The sequence below is a fragment of the Bos grunniens genome, chromosome 8, assembly GCF_055505025.1.
Source record: "Bos grunniens cultivar Pamir isolate PY7600 chromosome 8, Bosgru_T2T1.0, whole genome shotgun sequence".
Classification (NCBI taxonomy): domain Eukaryota; kingdom Metazoa; phylum Chordata; class Mammalia; order Artiodactyla; family Bovidae; genus Bos; species Bos grunniens.
The window spans coordinates 52,050,004-52,077,065 of record NC_141172.1 but is presented as its reverse complement, the minus strand read 5'-3'; the positions used below and the strand labels follow the sequence as shown (position 1 = coordinate 52,077,065).

The window sequence follows — 27,062 nt, the reverse complement described above, 5'->3', positions numbered from 1 at the left end:
AAAAGAATCAAAAATAGAATGGACATATGTATAACTGAATTCTTTAGCTGTATACCTGAAACTAACATAGCATTGTAAATCAACTATACTCCAAAATAAAAGCTAAAAAACACTGCATTACTATGTTGTATACATGAAACCCATATGTAAATCAAGTCTATTTTAATACAAAATAAAAATTAATAAACAATAAAATACCTAAAGAAAGAACATACCCCCAAAGGATGGAGAAGTCACTCTCAAGGATATCTAGAAATGAAACAAACAAAAAGCAAAACAACCTGAGGTGGGAGTTGGGCACCATGCTCTAAAGGTCAGGAACCGCTTCTGATCATCCAATTAACATGTGAAAAGGGCTCAAGAGAATCAGTTACCAGGGCATTTAAACAATGAGGAATTTTGTTTTTAAGCACTTTCTAGCACTCGGTTATTATTTTTATCTCTGGCTGACAAAGCACATAAGAAAATGGCTTTGAGTCACTTTAAGTATGAGTAACAAGTCATAAAAAGGCTGAACACTTCATATTAGAAGCAAATTACTTATTTCTGTCAATATTAATTCTGCAAGTAGGAAATTCTCTCTCCTAGCCCTCCTTTCAAAATATAATCATTACTTACCTTGGAAATGAGCCGTTGGAAGTTTTCTGAGGCTGGGAGGCACAGTCTTGGTGCTTACGAATCAGGTAGGTATTACCACTCAAGCTCTTAGTCAGCAGGGATCATGCTGGGCTGGAAAGCTGTCAGTTTTGACTGCAAAACCAGGACCCTGGGCAATCTGTTAGTTATCCAGGTTTATTTAGGACCCAAAGAGGGCAGAGTTTAGATAGGTGAGAGAGGACTTAATGGTAATTTTTCTAGTTCTATCCAGTAACTAAAAAACAGAGGCAGACTGAAGATCAGAAATTTTTATTTTACTCAATTTATTTGAAAGAGGTACACAGAGTTAAACCGGGCAGTCATGTGACCAAGCAATTCAATTCTACCAATAGCAAGAAATCATTATTTAGAAAAAAGTCATTGGTGAGCATGGTGAACCAATTTTCAGGAGGAAAAAGACTAAGTTCAATTTCAAGAACTTCACTGTGATTTTTGTGTTTATAAATTAATTATCTCATCAGAACACACAAAATCAAGGCAGGGACTGTATAACAGGCAACTGGGTCAGACATAAGTACAAGGAAATATTGCACTGAATCAGAAATAGACATTTAAAATACTATCATCATCATCAAGAACCATATTTTCACTAAAGAATAAGCATTCCGAAGAAGCAAAGACTATTTGGTCAATACAAACATTAGTAAGGAAATATTTTTAAAGTGCACATTCCCTGAAAAATTCAATTTTATATGTAAAATACATATTCACATACAGAGGACCATTTTAAAAAGTCTTAACAATCTGATCTTGCAACAAGTCCCAGGTACAATTTCTAACAGTCTGTGAGTGCAGGTATAAAACTGACAATGAGAACATTTCAATGTAGTCTGCATTTTTACTTGAATGTTCTTCAGCTTGCGAGTTGGAAACTTCTGGGTAGCCAGTGGAATGCTAGCGCTATGACTGCATAAGAAGAAATGCTGGATTTTTTAACATGATGTCTTTTACATTCACTTCTGACGACGGGACGTTTTATTATAGCACTCTCACAGGGTTTCCTGTTACAAGGACTTCAGGAGAAGAAGCCCATTATTAAAGGTATCAAAGCAACAGTAAATGAATGTGAATGGTGCTCAGTGACAGGGGTTTTCAGGTTGACAGACATCACAGCAGGTGCTAAACTATAATACAAATGACTTTGTGTAAAGTGATAAAAACTTTAAAAATATATGAGTATCAACCTATAAAACCCGAAGTTTCATATCTTACATGGCTCACTGGGTAACCAAAATTATCAATTTTTTGGAAAACGCCATAATGCTTTAAAAAGAACTAATTTGTAATTCTAAAATGAAACATTTTTTTAAAAAATGACATGGGACAATTTATTTTACAAAACAGGAAATAAGGTAAAAAACAGTTTCAGTTAAAGAAATGTGACGGTTTGCAAAAGAGTAGGATCCAGTGTCTTCTCAGTCCTTGCACTGGCCTTTTAAGATAGCCCTGGAACAAATACTACTTTATACCAACTGGGGTAGAGAGACAGAAAGCAGGAGAAAAGGTCTGCACTGATAGCTGTTTGGGGCAATGATCAAAGATAAAGATTATAAGAATCCTAAAAATTTTAACCAATCAGTGTTAGCTTGATTAGGTATAGCACTATCAGTAAGGTATAATTTCAAAAGCATATTTCAAAGGATTGGGCAGGAGGGCAGATGGTTCTCATTTAGGGTATGCAAAAGAGCGATCAGTGATACTGGGTAGCACCAAAGAAAACCAGATTCAACAAATTTTGCATTGAATCTTGCAAAAAGAATCAAATTATCTGTATTTTCTACTTGAATCCTACGTAAATTAGGAAATTCAATTATTTTCAGCTAAAAAGTGTTGGCATTTGTCTGGAACTCTGCAGAGAATAAGTATTTTGGCCCTAAAAGATTGTGACCTATGAATCAGCTCCCCATTTGCCTTTGTCCATTTGGTGACTCAGATGGCAGGTAGATGGAGCAAAGTCAATATCCTTAAAAGGAGAACTTCTGTGCCCAATCCTAGTAAAATGCTTAGTGGGAGAGAGGAGGAAATACACTAAATTAAAGGATATTCTGTGATCTTTTTTGGGAGCTGTTTGTGGATCTCAATTTTCTATGCTTTTTCTAGACCACTGGTGGGACATATTACACAGGCATCTGATATATACCAGAAAAGGAAAACATTTCCAAAATAAGAGCTATCCTATCTTCTCCCTCAATAGAAAAAGACAGTGCTCACAGCCTAAAGACTCCCTGAGTTGTGGGTCTGTTGCGCCTTACCCAAGGTAAAGTAAGGCTTGGCACGATCCAGATTGTTTCAACAATCACTGAATGCTACATGCCTCCTACAGCAGTGGCTTTCAGGTTCCTCCTCCCCAAACTGCAATTCACAATAACAAATTACATTTTGTGACCCAGTATACACAGTATATAGATTATTTAACTAACTATTTAACTAAAACAATATTTAACCTTGTTACCTGCAAAGCTCTTTTCTTTTCTATTCCATTAAGAAAATATGCTGGTCTTGAACTGATTGCATGGCTCACTAATGGGTTAAGACCTACAGTTTGAAAAACACCATCCTTGAGGATTTTAGCTGACCTTGAGAGAGAATGTAAAAGCAATGGCCCTGGAATCCAAACAGCTTTCTCTGCCCTATGGTGGCTGGGGCATAAATATGTCCATTTCCAAAGAGCTACTTCTACCTTCAGTGTATTTGGCAAACACTTTCAGTTCCTACAGGCAAACTAGCCCAGTACCTTGTGGCAATCTTTTTAATACTGGGGCCTGAAAAGTACTAACAAAAGCTGGTCATTGATGACTGAATAAATAAGGTTCATAAAATTCAGCACTAAGTAGCATCTTTACTTTTTACCAGACAGTAACAGGATACTACTTCACAGGATATTTCTAAGAGATGAGTTAGGTACGTGTATACTCACTGGGACGGTATTATTACTACTACTGTTGGAAAAAATGATGGAGATAATTATGATAGAATTGACAAATAAGTTTCAGAAAATCTTCTTTGGAGGCCACAGGATAGTTTTGGGATTGATTAGGATTATGGAGGAGAGAAGGACAGGGAAGTACTGCCACAGATAATCATGATTATTTAGGGACCAGAAAATAATGCAGTTGTACTGAAGTGAGCCTGGGAAAAATTCCAAGGTCTTGCTAACACCAGAGAAGGAGCAGTCAATATACATACTGTAGTTGGGAAGCCACTGCAGAAGCACACATGCTCTTTGGTTCACGGAGTATTTTGTAAATGTGAAGCAATTACAAGCTTCTTTTTGTATCAGAAATCAAAGTTGCTATGTTTAGTGATTATAGTTTTCTGGAGGTGAGTTGGCTAGGGACAGACACTCTGCCTTCAGCTTCATACATAATCACAGATCAGGATACATGAAAGATATAGGGAAACAGCTAACATATAATAGAAAGAGACGAAGGACAGAATACTCAGGCCCCTTTCCACAGCAACTACCAAACAACGAAGACAAGTTTAAAGTTCTCAAGCTGAGAACCACTAAACATAGTTAAATATAATTCAAGGTAGGTTACTTTTTAAATACCATAGATTATAAACTCTGTAATATTCAAGAAAAAGACTACAGAATCAAACATATAACTGTAAATTGTAAAATGTTACGCTAAAAAGACTGACTCATTATCTAGTGATTTATTTATGTTCTTTGTTTTAGTTGAAAAAAAGCTTCTAAGACAACTGATGAAACTATTGCTTTTGAAATTGTGGGTCTTTCTATTCCAGAGACAGGAATGGATTGGAGGTGTTGATGGACAGATGACTGGTGGCTGAGAAAGAATAAGATATTTCTAGGTTGTCATTGGCATGGGAACAGGAAAAACAGGCACACTGGCTTTGCATATGTACTACTGACAAGACCCACTCTGGCTGGCCTCCAGAGGATACCAGAAGGATTTCTCTCCGTACACTATTAAGACTTTTCCCCTTTACCATGGGATACCCAAAGAGTGATGGGTCTTTATTCTGAGAATAAAACCGTGAAACTGGAGTAGGTAATGAGGCACTTGACTAATGACACTGACTAGAACTCCAGCAAAGGAACATTTCAGATGAGGACAATCTGATAAAAGATTTCTGACCACCTCTATTCCTAGGTTTAATTCTAATGTATGCAAAATTGGCAGAGCTCAGCAAAAGACAAAAAGTATGTTACTTTGAAAAAAGGCCATCAAGGGAACATGCACTATCATGAGATTCGAAACTTCTCATCCTGTGATTATGTTCAGCAAAGAAAAAAAAAATCCTGAAGGAACTATTATTAATAAACAATGTGTTTTTATAATCAGAGGAAAATCAGTAGTATTTAGTAGCAAGACTTGGTCAGGAAGAAATACAATTACAGTCTGGCATGCTGTTTATTTTAGCTTTTACAACAAACCAAGGGTTCAAGGAATATGAGAATTTCACAACCATTAACTTCTTATACAGTCTCCAATTCTAAAAACAGCTTATAGTAATTTGGTGGCATGTACAACATGCATCAAATACTCTATTATTCAATAAATAAGATACTGCATTGTTCTCTTCATGGTTTACAATCATGTATTTATCCTCTTTCACTTGAAAACTCTCATTAATATAAAGGTATAAGGATCTTGGGTAAGAACCAAGGGAAAAAACCCCCATGACATTTTTACTGATTTGCTGCCCATGGTTTTTGTTTGGATGAGCTATACACTTAGAAAGAGTGATTCTCACTTGAATAAGACAAAGCAAACCAGAAATTCTCAATTTATTGCCAACAGAATAGGTTACTAGGTTAGATTTTAGGGTACACATATTTATCCTACATTTGTACAGAGAGGGGCTATCTGTTCTGAAGCATAACTTGTATTAAGACAGCAAAATTTTGTTTCATCCTACCAGTGAATAGGAAGCTGGTATTGTTAAGGCCTCAGGAATTTTCCTTTAAGGTCAGCAATCTATTAAATCTATTAAAAATATAACCTTGGGAAACCAAGTAGATCTCAAGATGCTGGCTTGAGGAAGTATTTCTAAGGCTTTGAAGTTTTGAGAGGGACTTTCCCTGTTCAGGGATGACACTCATTTCTTCAAGCCTTTCTTAAGATGAGGCTTGAAGAGGTATTTGTCAATTTGTATCATATAAAATAAAAAAGACTATTTTTCATAGTCATGCTGTGTACTTCAAATAGTAATTTAAATCTACCCTTTATTTAAAAAAATAAGGAAAATCATACTAAAATATTTATCTGTAAAATGAACTTCATGTTTCTAAAGAAACTACCACCAAAGTTATCTTGATAGCACTAAGGCAATGTCTGATTTCATCATCTACTTATCATTCATTCAGGGAGTTTGATGTAAGCATGATAGAACTTTAAAATGTGAACTAGGAATATTCAATTTAGCTCCATTAAATTCAGGCTAAATATGTGCAATTTCTCCACCATTACAGAGAATCACCTGGAGCAAATACTTAAGATTCATAAAAGAAATACTTCTTTTATAAAGTAATCAGAATTTAACCGGATGCATGATTCAAGTTAGAAAACCAAACAGATCCCCAAAGAATTGAAATAGTTGAATCATGTAGCTGTTTTACTTGATTCTGAATTTTTTAAAAAAGTACTTTAAATTACTTCTGTACTACACTTCCCAAACAGGTTTTGGAAGGTACAAGGTAGAAACTGTAATGATTTATTGCTGTACATCTTCAGGCAGTGGTCTCTGTCAGAGGTTCGGGGAAGGTTCTCTTGCTTCTTCTAGCTTTCTGAGGATCCACTGTAGTGGGGAAATGAAGCAACATTTACTTAACTTCAGTGAACTTGCAATGACAAAATGTAATGAGTGAAAATCTAGAAGTTATCTTCCAGTTTAGTCAGGAGTATACTGAAATAGCCAAGAACTAAATTCACTATGTAGGAGAGATCATTCATTCACTTAAATAGTCCAGGTGACTCAGGAACAATGGTACTGGGTTTAACAGTAGTAACAATACCATTCTAAGGTCTTTGGACTTAGATGTTCATCTTCAGAATAAGAAAAGTAAAATGATCCATCCCGAGAGAGAAGGGTAATTTGACAGCTGGATTGAATAACTCTGGCATAGTGTAAAAATCATCCATGCAGAATTCCTTCCAACCTATGCCAATTCTGTATCACAAACCTTCATCATTCTATATATTGGGATCTGACTGAGTAGAAATAATACATATAGTTCTACAGTAAGTAGTAGCATAGCAACATTCTTGAGCATATTAATAGGTGCTTTCATGATGTATTTTCTATTTTCAAAGGATCTGAAATTTCAAAATGCAAATGAAGGGAAACTTTCTGCTGATAAAGTCTATTATCATTTGGCCTATATGACAAATAAAAGCCATGGAGTCAGTGATAACTGGGGTTATCCCATTAGGAAAATCTTAAGCAGATATATTTGTGCTTTTTTATTTAAGAAGAACCTAGTGGGAACAACTCTAAGATAAGTAGAGAAAGAGAACTAGGCTCAGTAGCTTTTTCTGGATGTTTCTGGCTGAGCTGGGAGATTAAAAAGAACTTTCTGAGATAAAATAATATGGTGAGAGATTAAATGGAAAACTTATTACAGAGAAACTGAAGGTAATGTCCCCTTCAGCAACATGAAGAAGATGGCCTGCAAGTCATATTATCATCATGCTTTACACTGTCTCCCTGTTCCAGGCAACATGCATACTGAGACTCTAGTCACTTTATCAGTCTTTCTTTGTAACTTGTCCACTTTTCAGTTTTGTATTGTTAGTATGTCAATGTTACCTTATATCACAATGTCTACATAGAAAATGGCATTGCTGCTGCTGCTGCTAAGTCGCATCAGTCGTGCCCGACTCTGTGTGACCCTATAGACAGAAGCCCACCAGGCTCCTCTGTCCCTGGGATTCTCCAGGCCAGAACACTGGAGTGGGTTGCCATTTCCTTCTCCAAAGCATGAAAGTGAAAAGTGAAAGTGAAGTCACTTAGTTGTGTCCAACTCTTAGCGGTCCCATGGACTGTAGCCTACTAGGCTCCTCCGTCCATGGGATTTCCCAGGCAAGAGCACTGGAGTGGGGTGCCATTGCCTTCTCCAAGAAAATGGCACAGCACTTGCTAAATGATACAAGGCACACATGTATGGGTGAAAGAGGTTCCTGCTTTGACCTCCAGGTGTGAGAAGTGAACTGGTAAATAGTCATAACCAGCCAGGACCAACGCAGAGAGGCCTAGGGCCCAGGGATTCAGCAAAGAAGCCCTGTGTTCTTATTTGTAAGTTTCACAACACAGTGAGTACAATTCAGTGTCAGGAACAGCATCTAAGTTGTGACCAATGAGGTAGATAGTCAATTCGTCTTCCTTTTCTTGACAGTGCATATACTTTTAATTGCCATAATCCCTAAAGTATGTGTCCCAACCTTTCCTTCCCTGGTGGCTCAGATGGTAAAGCGTCTGTCTACAATGCGGGAGACCTGGGTTCGATCCCTGGGTTGGGAAGATTCCCTGGAGAAGGAAATGGCAACCCACTCCAGTACTCTTGCCTAGAAAATCCCATGGACGGAGGAGCCTGGTGCAGAGAAAACTGAGGTTAACTGTCTTCCCCAAGGTCCTACAGTCAAGAAGGAACAGAACCAGTATTTAAAAATCAGATTTTCTGACTACAGGCATGGCTCTTCTTCCTTGTGCCAGGCTACAGTAATTAAAGAAAAAAAATCATTACATCTACACAGTAGAGAAATAAACAGTGTGGCGCTATACTTTCCCTGCTGGAGCTGGTAGATGAGCATTAGAGTGAATTAATTTCTTTTGTTTGTTGGCTTTTTTTTTTTTGGCAAAGTATTACAGTTAAGATTTAAAATAAGAGAGCAATTTGATTTCAAAAACAAGTAGGTATGTGAATTCAATCTAATGAAAAAATAATTTGGGGGAAATATTACATAGTTACATATATTAAATCATCAAAACACAACATGAAATTGAAAAACTAACACAACTTATCTGCCTTAAAGACATCAATACAACTTACACGGCTTTGAATGAGCAGCTGCTACGTGTTTAAGTAAAAGATTGACTATATTTACCCTCGCATCCTCCGGGGTTCTGAAGTTAACTATTTTTCCAAACTCTTTGGCATGGAATACAGACTTCACCCGTTCCTATAAACAGAGTAAGTTCTTCATTAAAATGGAAATCTAGTTGCAGAAATACAAATAAAGAAATGCCATTAAAAAAAAAAAAAGAATGAGAAATCAAGAAGAATCAAATACAAACAAAAAAAAAGACTAAATTCTAACCCATCCATTACCACTAAACCTAAAACAAAAAATTTTAGGTGAGATTTCAATTGCTTTGTGAAGCCATAAAAGGTTGGTGCAGAGGATAGGAAGGAGATACATCTAGAAGCAGTGCCACTATTTTCCCTCTCTCAGATAGTTCTTGATTTCTGGCCATGGACTCATGATAATCAGCTGAAAAATAATGTACACATGTGTGTGAGTATATATACACATGGTGTATAAGTATGTGCATGTGTGTTTGTGTTTCTGTAACTTCTGACATTTTAAACCAATGCATTTCTTTTTATTTAAAGAATGCAATAAAAATGTAGCTTCAGAATCAAAGAAATCACAGTGGGTACTATGTGACTGTCCTCCAATTTTTTTTTCACTCTTTTAGTATTCTGTTCAGTACTTGTGGGAGAAGAACTGTTGGATGGTGGTGGATGTTACGTATTAGAGGGACAAATAGAAAGAATGGGATTATTAAGAAGAGAGAGGGGTGGTGATTACTTCTATTAACCATGGGTAAGGACATAGAAGAAGCAGTATATTACTAGTCTAACAATTTCTATAAGTAATTAAACAGGCATATACAGACTTCAGAAGAAATCAGATTCTTCTATTTTTTTTAAAAAAAGGAATATTGCTGGTATTAGTGGAAGAGGAAGAAATCAAGGAGATAAGAAGTTTATCCTTGTAGATTACAAAAATGCCGAAAAATGCAATATGGGCTAAAGCAGAGCCTAATAGCCACTCAGGTGAGTCGCTCAGTCATGTCCAACTCTTTGCAACCCCACGGACTTCAGCATGCCAGGCCTCCCTGTCCATCACCAACTCTGGAGTTTACTCAAACTCATGTCCATTGAGTCGGTAATGCCTCCCAACCATCTCATCCTGTTGCATCTCCTTCTCCTTCTGCCTTCAATCTTTCCCAGCATCAGGGTCTTTTCAAATGAGTCAGTTCTTCGAATCAGATGGCCAAAGTATTGGAGTTTCAGCTTCAACATCAGTCCTTCCAATGAATATTCAGGACTGATTTCCTTTAGGATGGACAGGATGGATCTCCTTGCAGTCCAAGGGACTCTCAAGAGTCTTCTCCAACACCACAGTGCAAAAGCATCAATTCTTCAGTGCTCAGCTTTCTTTATAGTCTAACTCTCACATCCATACATGACCACTGGAAAAACCACAGCTTTGACTAGACGGATCTTTGTTGGCAAAGTAATGTCTCTGCTTTTTAATAAGCTGTCTGGGTTGGTCACAACTTTTCTTCCAATGAGCAAACGTCTTTTAATTTCATGCTGCAATAACCATCTGCAGTGATTTTGGAGCCCAAAAAGTAAATTCTGTCACTGTTTCCACTGTTTCCCCATCTATTTGCCATAAAGTGATGGGACCAGATGCCATGGTCTTAGTTTTCTGAATGTTGAGTTTTAACCAACTTTTTCACTCTTTCACTTTCATCAACTCTCTTTAGCTCTTCTTCGCTTTCTGCCATAAGGGTGGTCATCTGCATACCTGAAGTTATTGCTATTTCTCCCAGCAAACTTGATTCCAGCTTGTGCTTCATCCAGTCTAGCATTTCTCATGATATATTCTGCATATAAGTTAAATAAGCAGGGTGACAATATACAGCCTTAATTACTCCTTTCTCGATTAGGAACCAGTCTTTATACCATGTCCAGTCCTACCTGTTGCTTCTTGACCTGTCTGTAGATTTCTCAGGAAGCAGGTCAGGTGGTCTAGTATTCCCATCTCTTTCAGAATTTTCCACAGTTTGTTGTGATCCACACAAAGGCTTTGGCATAGTCAATAAAGCAGAAGTAGATGTTTTTCTGGAACTCTCGTTTTGATAATCCAACAGATTTTGGAAATTTGATCTCTGGTTCCTCTGCCTTTTCTCAAACCAGCTTGAACATTTGGAAGTTCATGGTTCATGTACTGTTGAAGCCTAGCTTGGAGAATGTTGAGTATTACTTTGCTAGTGTGTGAGATGAATGCAATTATGCGGTAGTTGGCACATTCTTTGGTATTGCCTTTGGGATTGGAATGAAAACTGACCTTTTCCAGTCCTGTGGCCACTGCTGAGTTTTCCAAATTGCTGGCATATCGAGTGCAGCACTTTCATAGCATCATCTTTCAGAATTTGAAATAGCTCAATTGGAATGCCATCACCTCCACTAGCTTTCTTCATAGTGCTGCTTTCTAAGGCCCACTTGACTTCACACTCCAGGATGTCTGGCTCTAGGTGAGTGATCACAACATCGTGATTATCTGGGTTATGAATATCTTTTTTGTATAGTTCTTCTGTGTATTCTTGCCACCTCTTCTTAGTATCTTCCGCTTCTGTTAGGTCCATACCATTTCTGTCCTTTATTGAACCCATCTTTGCATGCAAAGTTCCCTTGGTATCTCTAATTTTCTTATCTCTAGTCTTTCCCATTCTATTGTTTTCCTCTATTTCTTTGCACTGATCACTGAGGAAGGCTTTCTTATCTCTTCTTGCTATTCTTTGGAACTCTGCATTCAAATGGGAATATCTTTCCTTTTTTCCTTTGCCTTTAGCTTCTCTTCTTTTAGTAGCTGTATGTACGACCTCCTCAGACAACCATTTTGCCTTTTTGCATTTCTTTTTCTCGGGGATGGTCTTGATCACTGCCTCCTGTACAATGTCATAAACCTCTGTCCATAGTTCTTCAGGCACTCTGTCCACCAGGTCTAACCCCTTGAATCTATTTGTCACTTCCACTGTATAAGGGATTTGATTTAGGTCATACCTGAATGGTTTAGCAATTTTGCCTACTTTCTTCAATTTAAGTCTGAATTTGGCAGTAAGGAGTTCATGATCTGAGCCACCGTCAACTCCCGGTCTTGTTTTTGCTGACTATACAGAGCTTCTCCATCTTTGGCTGCAAAGAATATAATCAATCTGATTTCATTACTGACTATCTGGTGATGTCCATGTGTAGAGTCTTCTCTTGTGTTGTTGGAAGAGGGTGTTTGCTATGACCAGTGTGTTTTCTTGGCAATACTCTTTTAGCTTTTGCCCTGCTTCATTCTGTACTCCAAGGCCAAATTTGCCCATTACTGCAGGTATTTCTTGACTTCCTACTTTTGCATTCCAGTCCCCTATAATGAAAAGGACATCTTTTTTTGGATGTTAGTTCTAGATGATCTTGTAGGTCTTCATAGAACTGTTCAGCTTTTTCAGCATTACTGGTTGGGGAAAAGACTTGGATTACTGTGATACTGATTGGTTTGTCTTGGAAACAAAGAGAGATCATTCTATCATTTTTGAGATTGCATCCAAGTACTGCATTTCAAACTCTTCTGTTGACTCTGAGGACTATTCCATTTCTTCTAAGGGATTCTTGCCCACAGTAGTAGATATAATGGTCATCTGAGTTAAATTCACCCATTCCAGTCCATTTCATTTCTCTGATTGCTAAAATGTCGATGTTCACTCTTGCCATCTCATGTTTGACCACTTCCAATTTGCTTTGATTCATGGACCTAACATTCCAGGTTCCTATGCAATATTGCTCTTTACAGCATCAGACTTTACTTCCATCGCCAGTCACATCCAAACTGGGTGTTGTTTTTGCTTTAGCTCCATCTCTTCATTCTTTCTGGAATTAGTTCGCCACTGATCTCCAGTATCATATTGGGCACCTACTGACCTGGGGCTACTCATTATTTCATAAGTGGCCACAGGGTCTTTCATTTTCTGAGTGAATCAGAGAAATTCTCAGTGGGTAAATTGGACTAAGATGCTCAAAAACTAACATGCAGTCTACTTAAGAGCTGCCCCATGTCTTTGAAATTAATGGTAAGATTGAACTAAAGGTCTTCACTAGTTAAGCATCGGAGAAGGCAATGGCACCCCACTCCAGTACTCCTGCCTAGAAAATCACATGGACAGAGGAGCCTGGTAGGCTGCAGCCCATGGGGTCGCTAAGAGTCGGACACGACTGAGTGACTTCACTTTCACTTTCATGCATTGGAGAAGCAAATGGCAACCCACTCCAGTGTTCTTGCTTTGAGAACCCCAGGGACGGGTGGGCTTCCATCTCTGGGGTCCCACAGAGTCAGACACGACTGAAGTGACTTAGCAGCAGCAGCAGTTAAGCATAGGACCTAGGCACAGTTCTGTTCTGTAGGCTAGCCTAGAAGAAATCTTGTTTCTGACTGTGTCCAATGCCCCTTCTTCCAGTAACAATTCCTTGAATCACCTCTGGGTAACTACTTCTCACCATCTCTTACTGCCAAAACTTCATATAGAGCTGACCCTTCCTTCCTGGCAGCACCATACTGATCCCATGACCATTCCCTGGCCAACTTACAATGGATATTGAGACTCCTTATGATTTACCAAATGACTAGCAATTTTCTGTATTTTATATCAACATCTAAGTACCAGGTACTGCACTAGCTGCTAAAGATCAGAGAAATGGTCTCTGCATTCAAGAAGATTACAATTGAATTAGGAAGATAATATCTATAAAAAGATAAAAGAATTATTGATAACAGGCTGTTAGAGTGAAAACTGAGCATTTCAGGGAAAAACATTCTGTAGGCAACTGCCAGGGATTCTAAGGTATACAAATATCTCACTTTAGTGCCTTAGATAGCAACGAGGAAGGTACAGTTCTGTTACTGAGTATGAAATGAGGACCCACAAATGTTGTCAATGTGACAGAACAAAAGTGCATTTCTTCTTGGCCTAAGTTTCTTTTCTTTAAGCCTGAGTAAGACAGCAGTGCAAAGAAAAACCATAAGAAGATGAAGCAACATCTATAAAAGAGGTAGAAAACATTACAGAGGTCAAGACTATTTTAATGTGTTGTTTTCAGCACCAAGTGTTAAAAAAATTCTATTCAACATACCTTTGCTTCGATGCGTAGTCTTCTCTCATGAACAATGAATGGCTCTTTGGTAAACTCATCAAAACTATATTGCCACTCACAAGTAAGCTGTCCAAATGTTCCTTTTGTTACAAACAACACACCACTCAAAAAGAGAAAAAAGAATCCACTTTAAAAACTGAAGGATTTACATCCAATAATATAATAAAGCAGTACACACCTTTTTTGCAAGGGCATGTAGAACATTCACTAAGAGACACCACATTCGAGGTCATAAAAGACTATAATGAATTTAAGGGAACTGAAATAAAACAAAATATGTTCTCAGTATGTTTAATCAAATTAAACCAGAAAACAGGTAACAGAAAAGGATACTTCCAAATGTTCACTTAACATTAGAAGAATACTTCTAAAAAAAAAAATACATGGGTCAAAGAATCTCAAAGGAAATTGGAAAATAACTGAACTAACTGAGAATGAAAACATGAAATCTGTAGCAATGTTTAGTAGGAAATGTACAGCATGACATACTTATATTAGAAAAACTAAAGTACTTATAAAGTGAAATATATTAGAAATTTTTTAAGAAACAGGACAAAGTTAAGAGAAACAGTTACCAAGCAATATTTTGGAGAACTTCCATGGAATTAGTGCTTTAGAAAAAAATGCTGTTGTTGCTAAGGCTCCATAAAATATATTTACCAAACTTTATCAGAAAGAGATTTTTAAAAGTAATTCTTGTTCTCCCCCAATTATTTTGAGGAAAGAAATCAAGAGATACAAATAATTCTGTTTATAATAATTCTATTTAATTCTTCCTTCAAAGGCCTTTCTTCCTCAAGTCGTCTTCCTGGCTGAAACATCAACTGTAAGTACAATCAGAGGTTTCTTTAAGTGGCATATACTTTAAGTTAAGGGACTGAATTAAAGAAACAGCTGATACATGGCTAGAATGGAAAAAAAAAGACAGCTAATCAAGATTTATTTCTTTCATCTCCATCTTCTGTCTCTGATCCCTTCTTTCACCAATCGGATTATAGAGACTGTTGGACTAGACCCACTGGTCCTCCAGAATATCTACAACCATGTGAAAAACCAAAGCTAAGCTAATTTTATTGCAGATACTTAGTATCTCCTCTCCTGATTCAAAGCTCCTTTATCTTCAAGTGCAAAACTTGGAAAGTACACCCTAAGTATAAATATCATTTTTCAATCAACTAACTCATTACAGTTACTGTCAAGGTTTATATGACCACACTTAAAGAGGTCCACTATGTTGAGAAGAAAGTTATTTCTAAAATGTTGCAAGATGTGGAAATAATAAACTTAGCAAATGATTCTTGTTTAACTCTGATGAGTCACCCTTCCCTTAGTCAATGGGGAGAAGGGTTAATAAAACATGACTGAATGCTGCTGTGAACAAAAACGACTGAAGCACTGGTCTTTAAATATAAAAGTTCAGAAACAACTTAGGTGTACATTATAGTACATATTTCTAAATGAATACTAGGCAGTCATTTACAAATTAAGAAAGATCTCTTAATCATGGAATACTCTTTAAGACATAGGCCTTAAGTAAAGAATTAAGGTACAGAATGGTGTTTAATAATGGATTCCCATTTACATTAAAATATGTATTTGTATGCCTATACAAAAAACTAAGATAAGGGCATACGGTCCCATCACTTCATGGCAAACAGAAGGGGAAATAGTGGAAGCAGTGGCAGATTTTATTTCTGGGGGCTCCAGAATCACTGCAGATGGTGACTGCAGAAATTAAAAGATGCTTCCTCCTTGGAATGAAAGCTATGACAAACCTAGATAGCATATTAAAAAGCAGAGACATCACTGTGCCAACAAAAGTCAATATAGTCAAAGCTATGGTCATGGATGGATTTGAGTGTTGGACCATAAAAAAGGCTGAGTGCCGAAAACTTGATGCTTTCAGATTGTGGTGCTGGAGAAGACTTTTGAGAGTCACTTGGATAGCAAGGAAATCAAACCAGTGAATCCTAATGGAAATCAACCCTAAACATTCACTAGAAGGATTGATGCTGAAACTAAAGCTCCAAACTTTTGGCTGATGCAAAGAGCTGACTCACTGGAAAAGATTCTGATGCTGGGAAAGATGGAGGGCAAAAGGAAAAGGTGGTGGCAGGGGATAAGATGGTTAGATAGCATCACCAACTCAATGGACATGAATTTGGCCAAACTCCAGGAGATAGTGAAGGACAGAGGAGCCTGGAGTGCTGCAGTCCATGGGGTCACAAGGAATCAAACATGGCTTAGCAACTGAACAACAGCCACAACATGCCTATTCAGGCAGACATACGCTTTTAGAGGCAGACTTTTGCTTGCACAGGCATAGAGTATTTCAAGGACACAAAACAAACAAAAGCAAGTCGCCTCTAGGAAAAGAGGGACTAGTAGCTGAGATGGAAAGAATACTGCCTCTCGCATCTACACCTTCTAAATACTGTGAGTTTTCTACTTTATGTTACTCTTTAACAAGAAAATTAAGATAGTGTTATAAATTTGGGGCTCAGAAATTATTAGGATTAAAAACAGTAAAAATGACTGCTAAGTTCAATAATCAACTTGAACCAACAAGATGCTTATATAAATTCACCCTTTTGGCAGTGAACAAACCTGCATCAATCAGTCGGCCACTCCTTTCTATTTAGTTGTATTTCTCCTCCTCAGCTACATTTCTACTCCCTACTATCCAGAAATCCATCTTAAAACTGCACTTGCTTATTCTTTCCCCAGGTTTCATAATATCAACAATAACTCCTGTGAACACTTGCTGTTCTGAGGCTATGCCACTGTATATTTTTATGTTTCCCTCTACTACCTACAGGCCAAAGTGAGGATCTGGCTGTAAAAACTAATCTGTCTCCAATGGTACACCTATCTATGTGATTGAGTTTCTCTATATATTCTAATGGTCAGATACCACCAGAAGATTACTGACTTCTGGGGTAACCTGAAATTGTACACTTTTTCAGAGAGGTGAAAGGAATGGTATTGCCCACCCTTTAGAGTACAGTTTTATGGGGAATTTCTGTATTCACTTAATTGGTTGAAACAAATAAAAGTACTTAAAGTTATGCTTGTGCATGGTTATGCATTTATTTGTATGCATGTACAGTTTTAGGCACGAGGCTTGCAGAGCAAGAGAATCACAGTTACTATGAAGTGAGCTGTTAGTTGCGTCTAACTCTCTGAGACTCTATGGACTGTAGCTCACCAGGCTCTTCTGTCCATGAGATTCTCCAGGCAAGAGTAATGGAGTGGGTTGCCATTCCCTTCTCCAGGTGATTTTCCTGATCCAGGGATCCAAACCAGGTCTCCCGCATTACAGGCAGATTTTTTAACTGTCTGAGCCACCAGGGAAGCCCCATAGTTACTATGAATCAGTGTTAAATATGTGGAATAAGATGTGAATAACAACTGCTTCACTTCATGAGTGATTGTCAGTTAACCTGTTATCAAATTATACTAGAGAAAGGAGGTTACCTTCTGGTAATCATTAACATGTCTGTCTTATTGATCATGACATGGGTAAAATATTTGTATTTTGCAAATCTTCCGTTTTCCATGACCTAAAAAAGAAAGGTGAGAGAATGAGAAAGTTGATAATATCCTCTTCTAATGCAAATAATGCTTTACTGATCCTCTAAAAACCCTTCTCAAGGGGGCAAATTCATTAACACATTTACACAGTAAACATATTGTTAGAAAGTTGAATATTCACAAAATCATTGCTGCTCCTTCTTAAAAAGCACCTTTTTGTACTACTTTATTCAAGATTACTCAACAGCCGCTATACTGGCATTTAATGCTAGTTTTAGAAGATATTGTTATTTTACAAAGTTTAAGTGAAAAGACCCTGATGCTGGGAGGGACTGGGGGCAGGAGGAGAAGGGGACGACAGAGGATGAGATGGTTGGATGGCATCACCGACTCAATGGACATGAGTCTGAGTGAACTCCAGGAGTTGGTGATGGACAGGGAGGCCTGGCGTGCTGCGGTTCATGGGGTCACAAAGAGCTGGACACGACTGAGCGACTGAACTGAAGTGAAACCTACTGAAGTTAGTATTAAACAATCACATTCATTCTGTCTTGGAAAACAGATTAGTATTTGATCATATCTGTACAAAACCACATATAAACACTAATACATATTTAAACATACGCATCACATAAACTACTATTAGCTCCCACTTTGCCTCTTGCCTATGATTCTCATATCTGCCTTACAAACATGCTTTTCTTTGCCAATCTCACAGTTCATTCAAAATTAGGAAGCAAATTATTTCTGGAAAGACAGGAAACCCCAGAACCAGCCCACAGACTAGACTTTCTCTTTTAAGACTGCTGAAACATTGTCTGTACATGATGTGATTAACAGTTCTTTGTCTCACAAAATATAAAGTTAACTACATAAACAAGATAGACTTAATATTCTCAATATAATGTGCTCTGAAAATGGAATTACTCTGGCTATTTAAAATGTATATCAGGCTAGACTATTATTTATTAAAGGCAAGCAATGTAACTGTGACTAAGATTCCTTAAGAATTTAGACAAAAATGTTAGATCTCTTGAAGAAATTCCAAAAGGGAATATAAAGATTCTAGAAAACTGTATTCCATGAGGCTATATCAAAAAACTCAAAGTATATAATTTAGAAGAAAGCTAACAAGTGAGGTTAGCTAACAAGAAAGCTAACAACCTTCACAGTAAGGTTGCTTTAGAAGGCTGATACAATAGACTTTTTTATTAAAGAAGTTAAAAAAAAAAGCAGAATAAAACATACAAATTAACTGCACGGAAGCATTTTCTAACTTCAAAAATCATAATATTGAGGAAAAGAGTAACTTTACTATTTACTGTAGTGAGTAGGGCCATTTAAACTTCAATTCCTTGAGTTACAAATGAAAAAGGGACATAACCACAGATTCAGAAAAATTAATAACATATAAATTATGCAAATAAATTTGCAAAACTAGTGGTAAAGTGGGTCATATTTTAAGAAATTATTTAAAAAAAGAAGCATCAAATATTAGAGAGGAAGAGTAGAAATTACTTGCAGATAACCGTATCTGGAAAATCCAAATACAAAATCCAGTTAACTTTACTTTAAAACACAGTAATCAATTTGAAAAATGGAAGGAAAACAAACCTGCTTACAAAGGTAATAAAAAGATAAATGTTTATATATTACATTTAATAAATAACATGCAGAATTTGTATGATAAAAGCTGTAACACTCTATTGAGAAGAATAATAGAAAATTTGAAAATGGAAATCCATCTCTTATTCTTGGATATAAAAATTCATTATAATAAAGATTTTATTCTTCCATCCTATTTTTATACATGAACTCTTAATGTGATTCCAAGATGGTATTTGTTATTTGTTTTGAGGAGGGGAGAAAGTGATTTGACAAAATTATAAGATTTATATGAAAATAAGTGATAATATAAACTATGAAAGGAGAATAAGAACTACCCTAGCTGACATTAATACAATTTATAAAGTTGCAGGCGTGAAACAGTCTGGTGCTAGTGGAAGTTATATACAGACATATCAATAGAAAGCATACTGATTCCAGAAACTGACCAAAATACAACAGGATTTTATAAAATCCTATATATCCAAACACAGGTATTTATAAAATCAAGACATTTCAAATTATTGGGCAAAAACATGCATTTCCAAATAAATGATGTTTCAAGCAACTTGCTGGCTAAAGGTAGATCTCTGTTTCTCTCTTTCCACCAAATTAATTCCAAATGTATCACTAATTTAACTACACAAAATGAAATTACAGAAGTACTAGAATAAAATAACACTTTTATGATTTTACAGTAAAGGTCTAAATGTAAAACACAAAGTCCATAAGAACTGTTAAGTATGTGGAAATTAAAGACCAGTGAATAGCAAAACAGTAAGCAAACAGAAAGAAAATAAAAATCAAAGGATAAATTAGGAAAATATCTGTTAATACAGTGACAAAAAACTAATATCATAACACATAGAATTCTAGTAATATGAATGAACCAATGGAAGAAAAAGGAGTCAGTCTATAGGAAAATGTATAAGGATATGACCAGGTAGTTCAACAAAACACAAAATCCGACAATAAACATGAGAAAATGTTTAACCTAACTCAAAATCAAGAAAAGTCAAGTCAAATAAATGTATCCTTTGGGTTGGAAATTGCACTGCTATGATTTATCTTATGCAAAGCCATGCCAAGAAATATATATAGGAATCTTCGTGGTAATGTGTTAAATGCAAAAAACCTAAATGTTCAAAAACAGAAGACTGTTTAAATAAATTACAGCAGGCATACAACAGGACACTATACAATCATGAAAAAGAAACAATCCTGCTTACAAGGGTAATAAAAGGTAGATGAGTGTGTACTGATACTGAAAACTAGGCAAGATATACTATCTGAAAAGAAATTAAGTTACTGAGAATGAATGAGGGGAGTAGCAACACATATATTTGCATAAAAACAAATAATTTCTATAAGGGTTGGTGGTAACACACCAAATCTGTTCACAGCATTTTCCTCTGGGCTTAGGAAGGATAATGATGGGGATGGAGGTACAAGTGAAGCTTTTATTTATAATTTTACATCCTTCATTTCAGTTTTATGGTATTGGAAGAAAAATAAGCTTGCAAGTATTTATTTTCTTTTGTTCAGAATACAAATGTTTATTTCCTCAAGAACAGCACTACTAAAAGAAGCCAAGAGTCTATAAACCCCATTAATAGATTACAATCTTCAAATAATTTAAAATCTAATGGTTCAGTTCTAAGTAACTTTTATTTCAATATTAGGTTTGGGTATTTCAACTTAATTTCTTTTCATCACCTTTCACTTTTCAGTTCCAATCTGATCTGTACATTTAAGTAATCAACCACCTTCAACAGTCACAATAAAATCTGATAAAAAGAAAGCTAATAAAAAGTAATTCATGCAATGCTTTTTAGAGTTCATCAAAAATCTCAAATGCAAAACTTGAAACATGAGTGCTCAAACAAACTGCTTAGAAACATATAATGAATTTGAATGTATTTGAATAAACATCAAAGATAACACGCAGCAAAATTTTACTGATCAGTCTCCATTAAAACATGTAACTATGGAAGAACAACAGGATTAATAAGCAGAAGTGACAACTTTGGAACTAAATCCCATAGACAGGAGAGAATGTGATAGCTAATCATCTTTCATCATGCTGTAAAGAATCTACAAATGTCATGCCTTTGGTCACAACTTCCTGATAAAATTATTTGACTCTATAAACTCACTACATACGAACATTTATACTTTTCTAAGCATAATTTGTATTATTTTTAAAATCTGGAATTTCAGACCTGAAGGAATATTACTGTTCATCCAAACTAATCTCTTCCTCTTATACATGAAGAAACCAAGGGTCATTTAAGTGTCCTTCCTATCTAATCCTCATGACAACCCTGTGTTATTAGGTTAAGATTACAGTTAACTGACATGCTTGGGGTCACTTGGTCAGTACTTCAGACATGTAAGTTATGGAAGTGGGCTCAGGAAAAGTGGTTTATTTATTTCTAATTTCAATGCTTTTCACTACACCATGTCACATGTTTCCGTGACCTCAAAAATGTCTTCAATATCCCTGGATGCTGGCTGTTGCCTTGGAAGGCTGCTAAAGCAGCTCAGACTGGCTTAATTTTTTTTTGGGGGGGGGCTTAATTTCTTTTAGGTTAACAGGGTTCCAACAGTAAAATATTAATACCCTATCTTCTTCTACTCTAAATAGATGTTAGGTATGAATGTTTTTCCTAAAATAATTTGTGATATCCTTTAAAATAAATGAATAATTAGCAATACCAGGACTAGGAATCACATGTAGTCTTTGCATCAAGACCAAAGTCCGGCAGAAATATCAATGAGTTCGTCTGAGGTTTCAGGTACAACTGCCAGTACTTTAGACATGTTCGTTTCATCTATATGCTATAGTGTTAAAAGAAAAGGATTTTTTGCCTTACTCATTAATAGAATATATGAATTATCCATCATCATTTAAGTATTTTCTTAACGAAATAAACAGAAACACTAAGGAAACTGCATTTGTTGTATATAATTGTCAGAACCTACAGGTAACAATTAAAATGTATGGTTATTGGTAAGGGTTCCTTTTACAATAGAAAAGATGTGTATGTAAACCTTAGTTTGCTAGATATAAAAAAATCCAAACCAAATTGACTATACATTAGAAACACACAAAAAGTAGGAACTGGATAGGCAGTTGTATCAGTTATTCTCTACTAAATCTGTATTTCCTGCCAGATAAGTTCCAGTACTTTAGAAAAAGAACATACCTAACAACTACAGTAATATAGAAAACACAGCTAATACTTTCAAACCATCCAAATGCTATGAAGTAGCAGAGTTCTATAACAAAAACATTTCTGAAAGAAAAAAGCAAAATATGAAAAGGCAGATGATAGGAACAACTCATTAACATGGAAGGCTTTAAATCCCAAATACAAGGTGATAATATTCAGTCTAAATATATTTAAGAAAATTAGGTAAAGATAGGAATACAGTTAAGCAAAAAACAAAACCAAAATCTGATTACTATCTGACTTTTTAAGAAGAGGAGTTTCATAGAGGTATATATTAAGATACATATATTACATATATTAAGGTAGCTCATATTATATATATATAATATATATAGTTCATATATTATATAATATATACATATATTAAGATAGCTCAGTTGGTAAAGAATCCGCCTGCAATGCAGGAGACCCTGGTTGGATTCCTGGGTAGGGAAGATCCGCTGGAGAAGGGACAGGCTACCCATTTCAGTGTTCTTGAGATTTCCTTGTGGCTCAGCTGGTAAAGAATTCACTTGCAATGTGGGAGACCTGGGTTCGATCCCTGGGTTGGGAAGATCCTCTGGAGAAGGGAAAGGCTACCCACTCCAGTATTCTGGCCTAGAGAATTCCATGGACTCTATAGTCCATGGGGTTGCAAAGAGTCAGACACAACTGAGTGACTTTCACTTCACATGAGTGGTAAAAGGAAAATGAAATTTATCTAGATGAAAAAAAGATAAAATGCTATTGAGCAAGAAAATCTACTGGATAACCAATAAATGGTTTTACAGATTGGCTAATCTGGTTAGGAGATAATGGGGGGAAAAGTGAAAGGTTTATGAACAGATTGTACTAAAAAAATTAAGTTTACTTTAAAAATGACAAAATTCAGGGAAGTAAACATAAAATTAAAATGCTAAATGCTGCCATTTCTCAATTATTTAAGAAGTAAATAAGTAGATGAACAAATCATCTACTTGTTCAAGATGAGTTGTTCATCTACTTACTCATCATCTACTGAGAAAGTCAATAAGTATAATTTCCTTAGAGTAATATGATAAAACTTAGGGATAAAAAAGGATTTATCAATTCACTTCAAGTGTAAGAGATATGAGGGCTACAGCCAGGAAGAACACGGTATTCAACTAAGCTTCATGGGCAAATATAGTAGACATTCATTACCTGAAAGCTCAGTGATTTCATACATACATACATATATAAAATAGAATAGATATAAACACAAGTGAAGAGATATTTAGCTTATTGTGTGAGGCAATTTTTTTTAACTAAATCTCATTGACTGTGTCATCAAATCTGAAGAGGATTCAGTTCAGTTCAGTCACTCAGTCGTGTCCGACTCTTTGCGACCCCATGACTTGCAGCACGCCAGGCCTCCCTGTCCATCACCAACTCCTGGAGTTCACTCAGACTCACGTCCATTGAGTCAGTGATGCCATCCAGCCATCTCATCCTCTGTCGTCCCCTTCTCCTCCCGCCCCCAATCCCTCCCAGCATCACAGTCTTTTCCAATGAGTCAGCTCTTCGCATGAGGTGGCCAAAGTACTGGAGTTTCAGCTTTAATATCATTCTCGCCAAAGAAATTCCAGGGCTGATCTCCTTCAGAATGGACTGGTTGGATCTCCTTGCAGTCCAAGGGACTCTCAAGAGTCTTCTCCAACACCACAGTTCAAAAGCATCAATTCTTCAGCGCTCAGCCTTCTTCACAGTCCAACTCTCACATCCATACATGACCACAGGAAAAACCACAGCCTTGACTAGACAGACCTTTGTTGGCAAAGTAATGTCTCTGCTTTTCTATATGCTATCTAGGTTGGTCATAACTTTTCTTCGAAGGAGTAAGCGTCTTTTAATTTCATGGCTGCAGTCACCATCTGCAGTGATTTTAGAGCCCCCCAAAATAAAGTCTGACACTGTTTCCACTGTTTCCCCGTCTACTTCCCATGAAGTGATGGGACTGGATGCCATGATCTTCGTTTTCTGAATGTTGAGCTTTAAGCCAACTTTTTCACTCTCCTCTTTCACCTTCATCAAGAGGCTTTTTAGTTCCTCTTCACTTTCTTCCATAAGGGTGGTGTCATCTGCATATCTGAGGTTATTGATATTTCTCCCGGCAATCTTGATTCCAGCTTGTGCTTCTTCCAGTCCAGCATTTCTCATAATGTACTCTGCATATAAGTTAAATAAACAGGGTGACAATATACAGCCTTGACGTACTCCTTTTCCTATTTGGAACCAGTCTGTTGTTCCATGTCCAGTTCTAACTGTTGCTTCCTGACCTGCATACAAATTTCTCAAGAGGCTTAGGCTTTGTTTAATCCACTCCCCCCCGTATCTTTGTCTCCTCCCATGCAAACAGGGTATTTTGACTGTCAGCCAAAGTATAAACCATGCTAACACCTTACACAGCTGAGCATAACAGTTGACTTTTCAAACAGAAGAAAGTATTATCTGAAGAAATGTGAATTGTTACCTACTGGTTCAACTAAAACAGTCTGGAGAAAGGACAGAAATAGCTCATGATTATGTGCACTGAGAACAGAAGACTATTAATCAACAGACCTAATGCAATCTAGAAGTATAGCCAGACAAAGTGGCTTGTGTAAGTGGATAGTTACAAAAGTTTTTCTAATGCATTTCCAGCAGAACCTCTACTGAACAACATTTATTGACTCATGACACTATATAAACATTTACTGACCCATGACACTATATAAACTTGAAAACAGTAACCTTTCAAAATATTAAAATAATCAGATCAGTCCAAATTACTGAGGTTTTATTGTTTCCATACAATTAATGTGTGGAAATTGTCACTACATTCTAACTATTCTATTAACCTTAAAAGAAAAAAAGGGCAAAATTTAGTGATAATTTTGGCCAAGAGGAGACAAATGAGGAAAAATGATGACCAAGAACTAGCATAAAATTATTATTCATCTAGAATAATGAAAATATAACAATGAGTTCCTATTAGAGACTGTACTAATAATCATATACATGACCTAACTTTTAATCCTAGCAATACCATCAAGGTATTATGTACCCAGGTACTGTTAGTACAATGATCTCCATTTTATAGTCTAGAATATAAGATCAGACTAGAATAAAAGACTATAAAGCTAGTAAAAACAAAAGACCGGTACTGAATTCAGGTTTACATAGTTCCAGAATCCAGGCACTGAGCCATATTGTACTACTGCACCTCCAAGTATTTTTACTACAAAAATGTGTTCACATAGAAGAACTGCATGTATTCCAGTAGATGCAGTAGGATCCCATTTTAACAGCTCATTGAAATATGGACTCAGATAGTCCACAAGCTGTGTCATGCCTCTTATAATGCTTCAATTTCAAATAATACCCAGGGATAATTATCTGTTTGGAAGATAATAAGACTAAGAATGGCACCCCACTCCAGTACTGTTGCCCGGAAAATCCCATGGATGGAGGAGCCTGGTAGGCTGCAGTCCATGGGGTTGCCAAAAGTCAGACACGACTGAGAGACTTCACTTTCATTTTCCACTTTCATGCATTGGAGGAGGAAATGGCAACCCACTCCAGTGTTCTTGCCTGGAGAATCCTATGGACGGAGAAGCCTGGTAGGCTGCAGTCCATGGGGTCGCACAGAGTCGGACATGACTGAAGGGACTTAGCAGCAGCAGCAACCTTTTCAACTAGGACTTAATGTAGAAATTTAACTCTATTTGCATACCCTTGGTAAGCAAAAACAAGACTCAAGTTGAACCTATTTAAGCATAACACTTCTATTTCTTTTAAAGTTAAATGTGCTACATTTCCTATTTTAATAACATTTATCCTTCCTTAATATATTTATAAATTTATGGGATGAGTGATTTAGCACATATCACTTCAGCAAGCTGAGCTGTTTTCCTAACTTGTGAAGACTGAATGATCATGTATGTTAAATAGCTTTGCAAACTGTCAAGCCCACACAAATACAAATTGCTATACTGATAAGTTATTTTAATTTATGGGATGAAATGATGACAAACTTTTGAAAATGATTTAGTAATCAAATTAGCCTCATTTCAATTATTGGATTAAAAAATAATCTAAAAATCCATTGTACACTGGAATAAGGAAACTGGAACCTCCCCTCAGTGAAACCATCACCTCCAGAAAAAGACGTAATTTCAAAGTCCTATTCACACAATATTTTCATGTAATTCTGGAATGTTCTAAGTGGGGTGAGTTACTCCACTAGCCCAAAATATGTTAGTGGGGTTCACTATTAAATGTTCAAAAGAATAAGCTTTCAAAAATGATGTGTCAAAGACTCTCCAAGAGAGTTCTATCAACTAACAAATGAAATATGAGGACTGTATCCAAATGGACAGGTCATCATCTTTTCAGGGGATCTGCCTTATCTGAGATGCTAACTTTAATTTGCCTTGAGAACAGAATTTGGCTCTCTTCAGTTTTCTCATCCCATTCAGAAATAAGATTCTGGAGAGGAAGAGTTAAAAATGAAGCGTAAGATCCAATGGTCCTTTATCTCCTAGTTCTTGTCCACTTACTCAAAATTTCAGATGAAGTCAGGAAGAATGTTCAGCACTACTCTGGTATCTGACTGCCTACGATAAGCCCTTTTTTCCAGATCAGTTGTAATTCTCCTCCCGAAGTAAAGGGAAAGACCACATCAGCTGAAGGCAGTTGTCTTCCAATTGCTATTAAGGCAGTGTTTGTAGCTACTTATAAACATCTGTAATTTCTGAAAGAAAAGAAATATACAACAAACAAAAACAGCCTCCCTTCTACAACAACTTATATAATGGCAACTATGATATCTTTATAAGAGATAAAAGAGATTCAAAGACAACATAGAAAAA

General features: G+C 36.4%; 1 protein-coding gene across 2 annotated transcripts in view; it reads right to left on the bottom strand.

The window, feature by feature from the left end:
• Positions 1 to 890: 890 nt before the first annotated feature.
• Positions 891 to 27,062, bottom strand: part of VPS13A (vacuolar protein sorting 13 homolog A) — a 282,305-nt gene continuing 256,133 nt past the window's right edge. For both annotated transcript variants that reach the window (XM_086415617.1, XM_086415619.1), the window contains 4 exons: positions 17,315 to 17,400; positions 13,817 to 13,940; positions 8,733 to 8,807; positions 891 to 6,426 (listed from right to left, as the gene is read on the bottom strand). In XM_086415617.1, the coding sequence (XP_086271743.1) occupies positions 6,376 to 6,426; positions 8,733 to 8,807; positions 13,817 to 13,940; positions 17,315 to 17,400 (336 nt within the window). In that variant the 3' untranslated portion in view covers positions 891 to 6,375. The remainder of the gene's footprint in view (positions 6,427 to 8,732; positions 8,808 to 13,816; positions 13,941 to 17,314; positions 17,401 to 27,062) is intronic.